Below are 16316 nucleotides of genomic sequence, written 5' to 3'. Positions count from 1 at the left end.
CCCCGGGCGGCTTCAGGGCCCCCACTTAGGTGGTCAGGCCGCGCCCAGGCAGCCTCGCCGGCCAGGCCAGGAGGTCGCCGTCGCAGGGACAAGACGGCGATGCGGAGCCGCGCCGCGCCCAGGAGTCCCGCAGGCGGCCGCGCGGGGGGCGGCGCGGGGCGGGGCGGCGGACGGGCGGGCGGCGGACGGGCGGCGAGGCGGACAGGCGGCGAGGCGGCCGCCCGCGCGAGGCCCCGGGGCGCGTCACGGCGGCGCGGCGACCACCCCGCGGCCCCGCCCCCGCCCCCGCCCGCGCCCGCGCCGCGCCGCGCCGCGCCGCGCCCGCCGCACGCACGCGCACTGCGCCCGGCATGAGGGTCGCTGCTCTGATCAGGTAACGCGGCGCCGCAGCGGCCTGCCTGCGCCCCTGCCCGCCTCCCGTCCTCTCCTGCTCGTCGGTGGCGGCTGCGGCCCCCGCTTTCGGCCGCGTGGATGAGCGACTGTGCGGGGCGGCGCGTCGGGGCCTGCGGGGAGAGACGGGGTCGTGGGGCTGTCGCCCCGCCGGGCGTGGCTCGCGGCCGGCCCCGCGCTCGCGCTCCTCCCCGCCGGCCCGGCCCCGCCTCTCGGGTTGTCGGGCTTCAACCTCGGAGCCGGCCGGGCGGCGGCGGCGTCAAGGCCCGGTGCTGGCAGGGTCTCCTGCCCGAGCGCCGGCGGCACGACTCTGCCCCGGCTCGGGGTCGCGTTCTTAAAAAGTGTGCCGGGCAATGACGCTAGAGAGCCGCGGCTTCACTCCCCGCAGCCCCGCCCGTGGGTCGTTCTGCGCTGCCTCCGGGTCCACCTACTTCCCGCAGCTCTGAGTAGCCCCACCCCCCACTGGAGGCCGCCCCCCCACCCCCCACCTGCGTCGGGGTTGCTGAGGACCAAGCTGTGTGGTGCCTTGGGGCTCAGTACAGGAAAGGGGTCTCTTCCCTCGGGATGGAGATGGGCTTGTATCCCTTTTAGCCTAAATCAAGTTGCATTTGCTACAGACAACTTTAAGTGCTTTTAGATTGGCCCTGGTCTATTCCGAAAGAAGGTTGAAGTCTCACAGTGCCCCGTATTGGGGTGTCTAAAGTCAGTCCTCAGATAACCAAAGACAGGCTACTTTAAATGTTTCCACATGCAATCTGTAAAGTGAAGCAGAAGCAAATATGGTGACATTAAAAAGAATTTAGGCTGCAGTACTTGCACATTTATGTAATGAGATTTGGACCTGTATGGAGGATCTGAGATAGGCCACAGCCGTGTTTGCTTCCGAAAGCACGTTGGAGAGTCCGTGAACGTTTCTGTTCAGTGTCCTGGTGAATTGACACTGGCTGACCATAGTGGCCTAGTAAGAACTCTGGATGTGACATTCTAATGCCTTCTGCAGTGACTGGAATATTCCGATTTACTTTATTTCAGTACCATTTTTTGGACTCTATAACGTCAAAATTGTTATTCAGTAAATTTCTTCTGTTTCCGACCCCTGTGGTCTTTATTTGATAAAATAGACAATAATAAAAAGTAGCCCAGGCAATAAGTAATTCACACCATACGCAATTTGCCAAAAGTCGAGCGGTTGAAGTAAGACACACCAGCTGAAGATTCAGATCTTTGAAGGAAGGATAGGAGATTGCTGTAGTCCATTATAGTGAATATTCAGTAATGTGCATATATTACTCATGATAAAAAAAAAGCAAGTCACTTAAAAATGGCAATGCTGGAAAATTCTTGCTGAACCGTAAGATCTGTATTAATGTTAGGAGACATGCTGTGAGTATGAATCTATAACAATTTTTAAATATGAATGTGAGTGCCTATATAATATATACATTTATATGAATATACTCTTGAATATATATGAATTTGAACTTAAATACAGTGAATCCACTTCTAATATATCTTGTGTGTGTACTAAAATGGGAGATGGAATATGTTTGTGTGCTTTAAAGAATAAGTGAAACCAAGATTCTCACATATCTCTAGCACAGAAATAACATTATTCTCCCTAATAACACAAAAGGTTGAATTATTCAATTTTATAGTTGAATGAGTCCTTGAAGATTAAACCATTCTCTAGTTTTATAATGAAGCATGTACCTAAGCACACTGAGTAACTTTGCATATTACACCAGAGTTGGGAACTAAAATTCCGATATTTTGTAGGACTTCTCACCCAACATATTGCTTATGTACTTCGTAATGTTCTGAGAGGTAAGTTGCTCAGCATTTCCCAAACCTTTTGTTCTTACAGTATTTGTTGGACAGTAGTGTTCCATAGAACACACTTTGGGAAATACAGTTTTAATACCATATTTGAAATTTTGACATATTTTCAAATGAATTATAAAGCTAAGTTCTGGTTGTGGATGTACACCCTTTAATCTTTAATATTCTAAAGAATTAGAGTAGTGGTTGTATACTCTTTAAATATTCTAAATAGTCTAAAGAATTAGTTAATTTTTTATTTTTTTTTTTGTCCTGAGAAAATAGAGTGAAGTTCAAATAGGCGAAGTCGTGGAAGACATATTAAGGAAATATCAGAGTCTGAGGAAAGGGAGCATGATGTATAACTTCACTATGCCTCTTGCGGTCTCCCCATGAGAAGTTCTGGAATGACAGTTTCTGATTGGAATGTAGTAGAGGCAGATAAATGTCCGGAACTAAAGTAAAAGGCAAAAAGGGCCAGCTTCTGGCCCTTTCAGAAGAGACAAGCAGTCTCTTCTGAAAAGTTTCTTAGGCTGTGAATATGTCTGACCGTTGCCTGGAGGTACGTACACTTGCAGATTTTAGGTAAAGATTAGAAAGAATGGGACAGGAGGAGGAAACAGAGAGGCAATGATAAAATAAAGGAAGAAACATGTATAGAGAGAAGCAATAGAATTAAATTCCCAATTTAAATCAAAATAGAGGTTGCCCTTCAACCTTGTTATAGATGAACTTGGCATAAAGGTTGCCATTCAATTTTGTTATAGTTGAAACTACTTCTCTTGACTAAGTGATCTGGCCCTACCTTCAGTAGATTTGGTCGTAGAATTTAGAAGTTTCTTTCAGTCTGTTTATTAGCTCTAAGGCTCAAGCTTTATCCTGCCATCATCTATATAGTGACGGCTGAAGTCCTGATGGGACTGATGTTTAACTTCATCAGTGTAATTCAGCATTTTGTTTTCTATCTGTGCAGAATGTGAACCCACCAAGTACATCAGATTTGTCATTAGATTGGATCTCAAATCTTTAATCTGGGCCTTTAAGTTGGTGATGGTAGCAAATTTTTAGATTTCGTCTAGTAGAACAGAAGAGTTGTTTTTCCTACTTTTCCATAGAGAATCTCATCTAAGGAATATATGCAATACTTGTTTAGCTAAAATTTAAAATTAGATATTTTTTTAAATTTTCAAAGCACTTTGTATATAAAGGAAAGCCACTATTATAAACCAAAGAGTTATCATATTTTGTTTGGAATGATCTTTGTTATAATGGCACATATCTCTTGTGAGTAGTGACCTTAGACATTCAGATTCATTTGCTCAGTTTGCTTAGGCTATGGAAATTATATGTGTTTTTTTTTTTTATTTTAATTGTGTAACAGTCCCTCAAGTATTCTGAAAAATTGAACAGATGTATTTTGATATCTAATGATTCTGTGTTTAATAATGGTCAGTAACCTGATATTTATGTTTTTATTTCTTTTTTAGTGGTGGGAAGGATAGCTGTTATAATATGATGCAATGCGTTGTTGCTGGGCATCAAATTGTTGCTTTAGCAAATCTGAGACCAGCTGAAAACCAGGGTAAGCGTATACCTTTATTGAGAAGTTCTCTAAATGGCTGGAATTCCAAGTTCATAATTGCGTTCTATTGTGTGCAACATGCAAAGATGTAAAGGGAGCTAATACATATTTAGCACCTAAGTAGATGTTAGGTTCTCTGCTGTTTTTGATTACATATCCTTTATTTTTCATAAGAACACCTGGAGATTTATGAGACAGGAACACTGAGAGTCATAGTTTTATAAATTTGTCCAAGGTAAATAGCTAGAACAAACTTGCAGAGATGAGACTTAAACCTTAAATCTCCTTACTTCAGAATGTAATGCTGTTCCTTCACAACACATTTCCAAGTGTTTTAACCAACATACACTAAATAAGATACAACTTTCTGGAGCTTGGAAAGTAAGACACGTATTCGTAAATGATCCATCTTTTGTGTAAGCTAAACATGTCAGACTTGAAAGAGGCATAAAGAAACACATTTCTGCTTTTTATTTGCTTGTCATAATAAGGACATCCACAAATAATCCTTAGACCTCATTTAAGCTATATTTTTCAGTTTTCTTCCCAATGAAATTTTTTTTCATCAGAAATTTTTCGTCCCTGTCTCCTTGTCTGTGTCCAGGTTTCCTCTATAGATAAGGTCACAAGTCCTATTGGATCAAAAGTCCACCCTAAGAATCTCATTTTAACTAAGTACATCTGCAATGACCCTATTTTCAAATAAGATCACATTTTGAACTATGGAGGTTAGGATTCAACCTTCAACAATTTCTTTTATTTTTTCAGATCTGATTGACACATAGCATTGTATTAGTTTCAGCTGTACAACATAATGATTTGGTATCTGTATATATTGTGAAATGATTACCACAATAAGTTTAGTTAACATCTATCACCACACCTGGCCATACTTTCCCCCCCGCCCCCCCAATTAGAATTAAAAAAAAAATCACCAATTTGCATTTTATATTCTTCCATTATACCCATATAACTATAGATATTAACTATGTTAAGGTATAATAGGGAGAAATTAATACTTGTCTTGCCTTGATTTAATACTGCTTCTCCACATGGCTTTTTTAGTAAGATCTTTTTATCATCCCCCTTTACTCAGCTTTTTTCAAGACTGTGCTTTTGCTCTATTGTTATTTTAGGATGAATTAAATGAGTAGTATATGTGAAAACACTAATTAGAGTTTCTGGCATGAAGTAAGTAAGCATCCAGTAAATTTAGTTGAATCTGAATTTAGTGCTAAATATGTCCCTCCCTCCCTCCCTCCCTCCCTCCCTCCCTCCCTCCCTCCCTCCCCTCCCCTCCCTTCCTTCCTTCCTTCCTTCCTTCCTTCCTTCCTTCCTTCCTTCCTTCCTTCCTTCCTTCCTTCCTTCCTTCCTTCCTCAGGGCTGCCAGTCTGTTGAATTTTGTTTGTATATCATTTAACAGTTATTGTCTATTTATTTTGTCTTTGATTTTTATCCCCAAATAGATTGCTTATAAGATTCTTGAGAAGAAGGTCATATCTTGTATGTTTCTTTAATTGTTCCTCAGGACTTGGAACAGCTCTTTGCCTCTAAGAGGCATTCACTCAGTTACTGGTGGACAGATGAATGATGAACTAACTAGAGTTAGGCCTGGAAGAGTGAGTAGTTATTTCAGCCAGATATTTGAATTTTCTTTGCTTCATAATTAGGATCTATGTAATGCCAGAATTGAAGTGGGAAGATAGAGATTAGAAATGTTTTATAGGAAGAAATAGAAAACAGGTCTTCTAGGGGGTTAGGGGTAAACATACACTCTAGGACTTTGCACTAGGATTTCAGTGATAAATAAAAATAGCATTTTAGAAATGAGGTGTTTGGAAAATGACCTCCTTTTTCTGACTTTAAATAAATAGAAAACTCCTTGATTATGGGTGTGTGGGAACTATCCCATAACTACTATATTATTAAAATAAAAAAAGCAGAATTTTATTACTGGTTTATGTTCTGTTGCAAAAAGAAAAAAAATTTTCTTTTTTCTTGTAGCTTATCAGGCAAGTGGGTTTTTTAATCTTTTTATCTGGGAGGTCTTGGTACTTAAAAGGCATAAGTTTATATAATATATAATCATACAGTGATATAATTTCCCTCCCTGGAATTTTGATCTTGTCTTAAGCTTTTCTACTTGAATTATTACAGTTACTTTGTACTGAATCATTAATGTATAATCTTCCACGTACTCATGGTTCATTGGCAGGGTGGGTAAAATGATAAGCAAAGTGTATCTCTAAATTATATCTCAGAATGGTATGGAGACATTTACTTAGAATACTATTAATGAGAAAAAAAATCAATAGTAAATGGAATTAAAATATTATGAAGTAAAAGCTGGAAAATCAACTGAAACTATAGTAATTGTACTGAAAAACAATGGATGGTTGTGGGTTGGTAGATGGAGAGGGTTTAGCTAATCTTGATTTAAAGTCAGCAGGAAGTTGGGTGATTATTGACTGTTTCATTGATTGACTTCTTTCCCACCCATACATGTTGTAAAAGGAACCTTAATGACTAATGACTGGTAGAGAGGACTCCAGTATAAAATTGGTTAGTGAATTCATGGCACTAGGTTTTCAGTGGGTAGTTTGGAAAGGAATTTATTCCCAACTCTGGGGATAATGTGAACTTGACATAAAATTCATAAACCATCTCTTTAAATTTGTTCTAAGAACTTTTGTGGCATGTTAATTGAGGTGCTTCAGGCAACAGTGGAGCCTTTGGTTTTATTTGATGTCATACCATTGTTGCAATGTAAGTTCCATTAATACAAGTTACATTGTGGTTAGGACTAAATGGAGCCTTAAAGGAAGATTGTTTTCTAGGTGTTTGAAGTCAGTAATATGCTACTGCTGTTGTTGTTTTTTTAAAGTCTTATTTATCCGAGAGAGAGAGAGAATGAGAGAGAGAGACTGAGAGCACGTGAGTGAGGGGAGTGGCAGGGAGAGGGAGAGAGAGAATCCCAAGCAGACACCCCACTGAGGTGTGGAGCCTGACAGGGCCTTGAGACCTGACAGGAGCTGAAATCAAGAGTCTGATGATCAACTGACTGAGCCACCCAAGCACCCCAGTCACTAAAATGTTTAATTGTGCTAAAGGAACTTCTCAAGAAGTTTCTTGCTAAGAAAAACAAAAAAAAAAAAAAAAGAAAAAAAAAAAAGAAGTTTCTTGCTGAGAAGCTCAATTCTTTAAATAGATTAATTCAGTTGTATCAATATTCTGTAAAACTGATACATTTAATTAAAGATCCAGTGTAAATCTGAGGTAAAGATAAGCTGAAAAGTTATTAGATGACTTTGGCTATATCTCTACTTCCTCCTGTGACCAGGAGTAGACAGATATGTAGTAATAATGTGAGTACATGGAAGCCAGTCTGCTGTGTGCATCGGGTTCAGAGCTGGTGGGCTAAAATGTGATGGCATATAGTGATGGTTTTGATTACTAAAGGGCTTTTAAAATAGCAGTTTTTCATCCATTTTTATGCGTTATTCTTCATACCTTCACTGGATATTCTTGGCATATATGCATCCATACATGTATCCAGACATATATGTCAAACAAATTGTGTTTTTTTTTGTTTTAGTATTCTTTTTTTAACTTACTAACATATTATGAACATCTTCTGTGTCATTAAGCATTATCCCATCACAGCATTTCCTAGATATTTTCTTTGAAACAAATACCTGACGGCTGTCTAGCTTTTTCAACACCATTTTTTGAAGAGACTGTCCTTTCCCCAATGTATATTCTTGGCTTCTTTGCAGTAAAGTAAGTGACCATAGATGTGTGGGTGTATTTGTGGGCTCACTATTCACTGATCTGTGTGTCTGTTTTTATGCCAGTACCATATTGTTTTGATTACTATAGCATTGTTGTATAGTTTGATATCAAGGAGCATGATACCTCCTTGTTTGTTCTTCTTTCTCAAGGTTGGTTTGGCCATTCAGGATCTTTTGTGGTTCCATATAAATTTTTTTTAAGATTTTATTTATTTATTAATGACAGAGAGATAGAGAGAGGCAGAGACACAGGCAGAGGGAGAAGCAGGCTCCATGCAGGGAGCCCGATGTGGGACTCGATCTAGGGTCTCCAGGATCACACCCCGGGCCAAAGGTGGCGCTAAACCACTGGGCCACCAGGGCTGCCCCCATATAAATTTTTTAATTATTTGGTCTAGTTCTGTGAAAAATGTCATGGGAATTTTGATAGGGATTGCATTGAATCTATAGATTGCTTTGGGTAGTATGGACATCTTAACTATGTTAATTCTTCCAGCCCATGAGCATGAAATATCTTTCCATTTATTTGTGTCCTCTTCAGTTTCTTTCACCAATATCTTTATAGTTTTCAGTGTGCAGGCCTTTCACCTCCTGGTTAGATTTATTCCTAGGTATTTTATTTTTGATGCAATTGTAAATGGAATTGTTTTCTTAATTTCTCTTTCAGGTGGCTTGTCATTAGTGTATAAAAATGTGACAAGTTTTTGTATACTCATTTTGTATCCTGCAACTTTTCTGAATTCATTCATTAGTTCTAATAGTTTTTTTTTTTTTTTGCAGAGTCTGTAGGGTTTTATGTATGTAGTATCATGTCATCTGCAAATTGTGACAGTTTTACTTCTTCCTAATGTGGATTGTTGTTGTTGTTGTTCTTGCTTAATTGCTGTGACCATGGCTTCCAGTTCTGTGTTGAGTAAAAGTGATGAGAGTGGGGAGGCAACTGAGTGGCTCAGTTAGTTAAGCATCCAAGTCTTGATTTTGGCTTAGGTCATGATCTCATGGGTGGTGGGATCAAGCCCCGTGATGGGCCCTGTGTTCAGCATGAGTCTGCTTGAGATTTTCTGTCTCTGCCCCTTTCCCCACTCACACACACACAATGTCTCTCTCTCTCTCTCTCTCTCAAATAAATAACAACTTTTTATAAAAGTGATGAGAGTGGATGTCATTGTCTTATTCCAATCCTAGAGGAAAAGCTTTCAACTCCTTACCATTGAGTGTGATGTCAGCTGTTGTCTTGTCATATATAGCCTTTATTATGTTGAGGTACATTCCCTCTATATCCATTTTGCTGAGAAGTTTTATAGTAAATGGATGCCAGATCTTGTCAAACTTTTTTTTTTTTTTTTGCATCTGTTGAGGTGATCATATGATTTTTATTCTTCATTTGTTCATATGATGCATCGTGTTAATTGATGTCCAGATATTGAACCATCTTACTACCCTGGAGTAAATCCCACTTGATCATAGCATATGTTCCTTTTAATGTATTGTTGAATTCATTTGGCTAATATTTTGTTGAAGATTTTTGCATCTATGTTCATTAGGGGTATTTGGCTTATTGTTTTTTGTTTTGTGCAATTTTACTATGGTTTGTTGTCAGGGTAAAGCTGGCCTTGTAAAATGAGCTTGGAAGTGTTCTTAAGTTTTTTGAAGAAATTTGAGAAGGATAAGTATAAAATCTTTTTTGAATGTTTGGTAGAATTTACTACCAAACATTTGGTCCTGGACTTTTGTTTGTGGGACATTTTTTATTCCTCATTCAATCTCCTTACCTATTTATCAGGGTCTTCAGATTTTCTATTTCTTCATGATTCAGTCTTGGAAGACTGTATGTTTCTAAAAATTTATCCATTTCTTCTACATTGCCCAATTTGTTGGCATATAATTGTGCTTAGTAACTCTTATGATTCTTTGTATTTCTGTGACATCAGTTGTAACATGTCTTCTTTCATTTCTGATTTTATTTATAAGAAGACCTCTTATTTTGTTGCTGAATCTAGCTAAAGTTTTGTCAGTTTTGTTTACCTTTTCCAAGATAATTTCATTGATCTTCTCTTTTGTCTTATTAGTCTATATTTCATTTATTTACGCTCTACTCTTTATTGTTTCCTTATTTCTACTAACTTTGGCCTTTGTTTATTCTTTTTCTAGTTCTTTAGATGTTAAGTTAGGTAGTCTATTTGAGATCTGTCTTGTTCTTGAGGTAGGCCTGTATTGCTATGAACTACCCTCTACTAGCTGCTTTTGCTGCATCTCATAGATGTTGGATTGTTATTGTTGTATTTCCATTTTTATTTGTCTCAAGGTATTTTTTGACTTATCCCTTTGACATCTTTATTGACCCATTAGTACAGTAATATGTTGTTTAATCTCCACATACTTGTGATTTTTCCCGTTTTCTTTTTGTAATCGATTTCTCGTTTTCATACCATTGTAGTCAGAGAAGATGCTTGATATTATTTCAGACTTGTTAAATTTATTGAGATTTTTTTGTGGTCTAACATGTGATCTATCCTGGAGAATGTTCCATATGTACTTGAGAAGAATGTGTGTATTCTGCTTTTGGATGGGATGCTCTGTATGAATCTATCAAATCCATCTTGTCTGTTGTGTCATTTAAGGCTGATGCTTCCTTGTTGATTTTTCTCTGTGGATAATCTATTTATTGTTATAAGTGGAGGTATTAAAGTTCTCCACCATTATTGTATTGCTGTTAATTTCTCCTTTTGGTCTGGTAATATTTGATCTGGTAGTATTTAGGTATTTAGGTGCTTCTGTTGGTACATAAATATTTACAAATTTTCTATCATCTTTTTGGATTGACACTTTAATCATTGTATGATGTTCATTGTCTTTTGTTATAGTCTTTGTTTTAAAGTCTGTTTTGTCAGATACAAGTATAGCAGTACCACTTTTCTTTATGTTTCCATTTGTATGGAATATCTTTTCTATCACTTTACTTTCAGTCTTTGTGTGTCCTAAGATCTAAAGTTAGTCTGTTTTAGGCAACATATAGATGAATCTTGTGTTTTTTTATTTTTTTTTAGATTTTATTTATTTATTCATGAGAGAGAGAGAGAGAGAGAGAGAGAGAGAGGCAGAGACACAGGCAGAGAGAGAAGCAGGCTCCATGCAGGGAGCCCAACGTGGGACTCGATACTGGGTCCCCAGGATCATGCCCTGCGCTGAAGGTGATGCTAAACTGCTGAGCCACCCGGGCTGCCCTATATTTTTTTAATCCATTCAGTCATACTGGGTCTTTTGATTATACAATGTGGTCCATTTACATTTAAAGTAATTATTGATAGGTATATAACTTATTGTCATTTTGTTAAGTTTCCTATCTTTTTGTAGTTTCTCTCTGTTACTTTTTTCTTTTCTTGCTGTTTTCCCGTCTGGTTTAATGCCTTTTTTTAGTGTTATGTTTATTTCTTTCTTACTATCTTTTGTGTACCTATTGTAGGTTTTGGTTTTGGGTTGCCATGAGGTTCATATATACATAATAGTCTATATATAGCAGTCTGTTTTAAGTTGATAGCAACTTTGAGTATATTCTAAAAGCTACATTCCCTCCCCCACATTTTATGTTTTTAATATTATATTGTAGATCTTTTAATTTTGTATATCCCTTAATTGACTAATGTAATTACAGTTAATTTTTCTACTTTTGCTCTTTAACCTTTAAACTGATCTTCTAAGTGGTTAATTCACTACCTTTACTACATATTTGCCTTAACCCATTAGATTTTTACTTCCATATGTTTTCTAGTTATTAGATAGTACCTTTTCTTTATACTCTAAAGAAATCCCTTTAAAATTTCTTGTAAGGCCAGCTTAGTGGTGGTAAACTCCTTTAGTTTTTCTTGTCTGAAAGACTCATTATCTTTCCTTCAGTTCTGTGATAATTTTGCTAGGTAGATTATTCTTGGTTGGAAGGTTTTTTTTCCCTCTTTCAGCACTTTGTGTATATTATAATACTCTCTATTGGCCTGCAAAGTTTCTGCTAAAAATCAGCTGATAGTTCCCTTGTATGTAACTAGTTGTTTTTTTTCCTTGATGCTTTTAATGTTCTTTATCTTTACCTTTTGATATTTTAATTATTTTATGTCTTGGCACAGATATATTTGGGTTCATCTTATTTGGAACTCTCTTTGATTTCTGAACTTCAAAGTCTATTTCTTCAGGTTATGGAAGTTTTCAGCCATTATTTCTTCAATAAGTTTTGTCTCTTCTACTTCTAAGACCTCAGTAATGGCAATATTACCCTACATGTTGTCTCCTAAGTCATTTTTGCTCCTTAATTAATATTTATTTATTTATTTATTTATTTATTTATTTATTTGCTGCTTTTTTTTGGTGAGTTCAAATGCTTTGTCTTCCAGCCCACTGATTCCTTGTTCTACGTCTAGTCTGCTATTGAACCCTTGTAGCGTATTTTTCAATTCAGATATTGTATTCTTCAGTTCTGTGACTTTTCTTTGGTACTTTCTTAATATTTTCTGCCTCATTGTTGAAGTTTCATTGTGCTCATCCATTCTTCTTTTACGTGCAGTGAACATCTTTATGAATACTACTTTGGACTCTTTATCAGGTAAATTATTTAACTCTGTTAATATGTTTTTCTGATGTTTTTTTCTTGTTCTTTCATTTGGAACCTATATCTCTGTTTCCTTATTTTGCCTTACTGTATGTGTTTGTTTCTGTGTATTTGATGAAACAGCGACCTCTTCAGTCTTGAAGGAGTGGCCTCTGTAGGAGATGAACCTTGTTGTTCAACTTTGTCCTAGCTCTTGTTTGTCTTTTGAACTTTTGTTCATCTTTTGAACTTTGCCATAGCTCTTGCTCATCTTTTGAACTTTTGTGATTAAGTAGACTGATTTATTTTTGATAAGTCTCCATTGTTGAAAGTGTGCCAAGACCTGTCAGTGTTTCACATGGAGTGATTTAAGTCAAGACCTAGTTTCAAATAATTGAAAACCGGGTCCTCAGCAGCTTTTAAATATGCAAATGTATACATTTCTGTGGGACCACAGATGTAAAGTCTGCTGCCAGACTAGACAATCTGGAGGTATCTCCTGGGAAACAGTTACAAAAAGCAGGGTTTTGACAAGTGTATAATCTTCTTTCTGGGAGGTACAAGTGAGTTATGACCAGGCCATAGGAGAGCTCATACAGGATATCTTTCTGCCTGTAGTCCTTGAGAGCACCTCTGTCATCTCTAGGTATGTGACTAACATGAAGCCTGTCCCTCAGGTTGAAGCTCCAGGACAAGTAGATGGGCCTTTTTCATAGGCAGACTTAGGATAAGTTTTAGTCTGCTCCCTGTGTGTTGCTGTGGATAGCCTGTGCAGAACCATCTTTCTCATTTTTATAGTCCTATAGGGCCCAGAAACAGAAGCCCATCTGGCCATCAGGTTCAGGTGATCAAGGGGTGTACCTTTTGTGGACTGTGCTTGGTGGCCAGCTTTAGTGGGGCTGTAGGAGAATGCCAAAGGTGAGCTGTTCATGTTTTTAGTGATGCAGGGGAAGAGTGCTGGATGCAAAGCTTTAGCAAGATGTGGGAGGAGCACTGGGGTGGGATATGCCCGCAGCTTTGGCAATGCAGGAAGAGTGTTGGAGATAGCTGGGAAAGAGCCCTGAGGGAGGGGCTTGCCCATTACTTTACCCATGTTGGTGAAAGTATTGGGGGCCAGACACCTGCTCTTGCCACCAGTACTTGCAAGGTAGAGAAATGGGGAGTGGGAAAATAGTGTTCACTATTTCCAAAGAAAGTCCTAACTTGTCCTAAATTGTCGCTGCCCCCTTTAGTAAACACTTTTCCGTTAGCAGATGAGTCTTCACATATAATCCAGTCATTTCTCAAACTGCTGCCTTTGTGCTGGTTCCTGGGAGGAGTGAGTCATTGTGCAAGGTCCTCAAAAGGGGTATCTCAAATCCCTGTAGTCACCCAGTCCTCCTGGGTCTATGGCCCATTGGTTTTCAAAGCCAGATGTTTTGGGGCCTTGTCTTTCCAGTGCAGGTCCTACAGGGTTGGGGTGTCAGCTAGTATATACCCCTCACTTCTCAGGGAGAGGCTTCAGTATTGTGAGATCCTTCCCTGTTGTAGGTCACGCTGGGGTCTGAGGTGAGATCGGGTCACTGCTTCTGCTACCCACCTTGATGTGGCCCTTTTATACCTTGTCATGAAGGGAGCTATGCAGCTAGAAATTCAACAGGAATTATTCCTTTTTTTTTTTTTTTTTAATTTTCATTTATTTATGATAGTCACAGAGAGAGAGAGAGAGGCAGAGACACAGGCAGAGGGAGAAGCAGGCTCCATGCACTGGGAGCCCAATGTGGGATTCGATCCCGGGTCTCCAGGATCGCGCCCTAGGCCGAAGGCAGGCGCCAAACCGCTGCACCACCTAGGGATCCCAACAGGAATTATTCCATATGTAACTGTAGTTTTAGTATGTCTGAGGAAGGAGGTGAGGTTAGGGTCTTCTTATGCAGCCATTTGGACTGCCTCATAATTTATATATTTTTATATGTCTTATTGAAATACTGAATATAAAATATATCAAGAGCATGTAATTTATTTTTATAAATATTTGTCACTTGTTAACCAAGTAGCTATTAAGAAAGGTTTTTATCTACAACTGTAGATGACTTTGTACATAACCTTGAATGATTTGAGAAACACTTATGTAATAAAATCTTTAATTGAATAAACTAATCAAAATTTATTGGCTATATTATTCTCTTTAAACATTTATTGTATATAGTTTTAAAAATTTATATATATTTGTAATTAGCAGTAGAGAGATGACTAGAGCTGATGTGAACTGGATGTAGTTATGGACAAATATGCAACTCTTCCATTTTATTTCACTTCATAAATGCAGAGAGGTATAGTGTAGTGAGTCTCTAAGCAATAAAACTCAGATGGACTTTCAAATCCCCTTTCTTTTTCACTCTTGTTTTACTGATTATTTCCATTTTCATTGTTGCAGTGGGGTCAGATGAACTGGATAGCTACATGTATCAGACAGTGGGTCATCATGCCATTGATTTGTATGCAGAAGCGATGGCTCTTCCCCTCTATCGCCACACCATAAGAGGAAGGAGTGTGGATACAGGAAGAGTGTACACAAAATGTGAAGGTGATGAGGTTGAAGATCTCTATGAGCTTTTGAAACTTGTTAAGGTATGCCTGGTAACCAATTACATTAAAACTGAATTATTAGAAATAATTAATTAACTACTGTTAGTAGCCTGACTATTCTTTGAAAAGATATTTTGTCTTTTTGGATAGAAAAGAAAACTTACTATGCCTTTATATTAAGTACAATTTAAAAATAAAACTTTTGGTATAGTTTGGCATTCAGGATTGTCAAATGATATTTAATTAAGTTTTTCTTAGGATTTTGAAACTGATGACCTTTTAATCATTTACTTTATTTATTTATTTATTAGCAAATAGTTATTGAATGCCTACTATGTGCTTGGTATATATAGTTCTAGCACTGGAGATAGGGCAATGAACAGATCAGACAAAGCTTTGTTCTGCTGGAACTTATTTTCCAGTGGAAGTAGACAGAAAATAGACAAGCAAATCATATGCTTGGTGGTGAAGAGTGCTATGGAAGAAGAATGAAATAGTCAAGATGATAAGGAGTAATGACAAGGGATGGTCATACAAGACCTTTCTTATATGGTGAAATTTAAATAGACCTAATGAAAGTAAGAGACTGAGCTTTGCTTAAATCTAGTAAGAGAGGTCTAAATTAAATACTTAAGTCCCCGTACATAAGAGTTTAAGAGCCCTTGTTTATTCATTGTTAATTTTTCTAAAGAGAAAATATAGGAGAGAAAGTCAAGGACTCATATATCTAATAGGTACTATATTTAATACATGTTAATTTTTATTTTATTCTAAGCCATTATCTTTTCATTCTCATTGATATGGTAGTTAACTATTTGAATATATTCTGTATTCTTCTTAATATTAATTTTTTTCATTCAGGTATAGTCAACTCATACAAGGCATATCTAATAAAATAGAGAATTTAAGCTGATATTTCCTGCTTGTCTTAGCATATTCTCACAAAGGAGAGGAAGATTTCTGTCCCTTCTATCAAAGGACATTGAATTTCATTTTCTCATTCTTCAGAGAAGTTCAGCTTTTCAAAAGTTATGTTATGAACTATTGTCATGAAAATTTGCTGGTCTCAAATGGCTACTCCGGTGTTAAACTTTAAATTTGATGCTGATCACAGCTTAACCAATTAAGGATTTGGATTAATAAAAACATATGAAGCACTTCAATTTTAAAGTTTGCTTGATTAAAACATTTCTCATTTTGTATTTCAGAACATTTTCATTTTTTATTTACCCTTTAAAAAAGAAACTGGTAGAGAAGACTTTTGGAATGATGCCATAAATTACTGTTTAGTTATGGATAGCATAAGAAGTAGATATTTTTCAAAGGATATTGCAGAGACGTCATTTCTTTGCTGTGGGAAGATACATACTAATAACTATTTTGATTATCAAATAAGAGGGAAAGGCATAAAAGTTTCACTTTAAATGGTCCTCTCTCTCTGCAAATAAGATCTTGACATTGTTGACTTTAAGGTGTGAAATACTGAGTGCAAAGTCTGCATTTTTAAAATTTCTTTTTCAGGGTTCAAAGAAATTGGGTACTAAATTTTTAGCATAAACTGATATTACAAAATGGTGGGACTCACATGAGA

The 16316-nt window shown here is 37.8% G+C and overlaps 1 protein-coding gene across 11 annotated transcripts in view; it reads left to right on the top strand.

Moving 5' to 3' along the window:
- The first annotated feature begins 294 nt into the window (after positions 1–294).
- Positions 295–16316, top strand: part of DPH6 (diphthamine biosynthesis 6) — a 198720-nt gene continuing 182698 nt past the window's right edge. For 3 of the 11 annotated variants that reach the window (XR_013369953.1, XM_077880503.1, XM_077880504.1), the window contains exons 1-3: positions 295–373; positions 3696–3790; positions 14574–14767. Coding sequence is in view for 2 of the 11 variants with exons in the window: in XM_077880503.1 (XP_077736629.1) it covers positions 351–373; positions 3696–3790; positions 14574–14767 (312 nt within the window). In the remaining 9 variants the exon portion in view is untranslated. Of the gene's footprint in view, positions 374–614; positions 787–2166; positions 2215–2495; positions 2771–3695; positions 3815–10660; positions 10773–12133; positions 12173–14573; positions 14768–16316 lie in introns of those variants that run through there. The other 8 variants (XR_013369954.1, XR_013369955.1, XR_013369952.1 and 5 more) reach the window with 8 other exon arrangements.

This window comes from Canis aureus, chromosome 32 (assembly GCF_053574225.1).
Source record: "Canis aureus isolate CA01 chromosome 32, VMU_Caureus_v.1.0, whole genome shotgun sequence".
In the NCBI taxonomy this organism is placed as follows: domain Eukaryota; kingdom Metazoa; phylum Chordata; class Mammalia; order Carnivora; family Canidae; genus Canis; species Canis aureus.
This window is presented reverse-complemented; position numbering and strand designations above follow the sequence as displayed.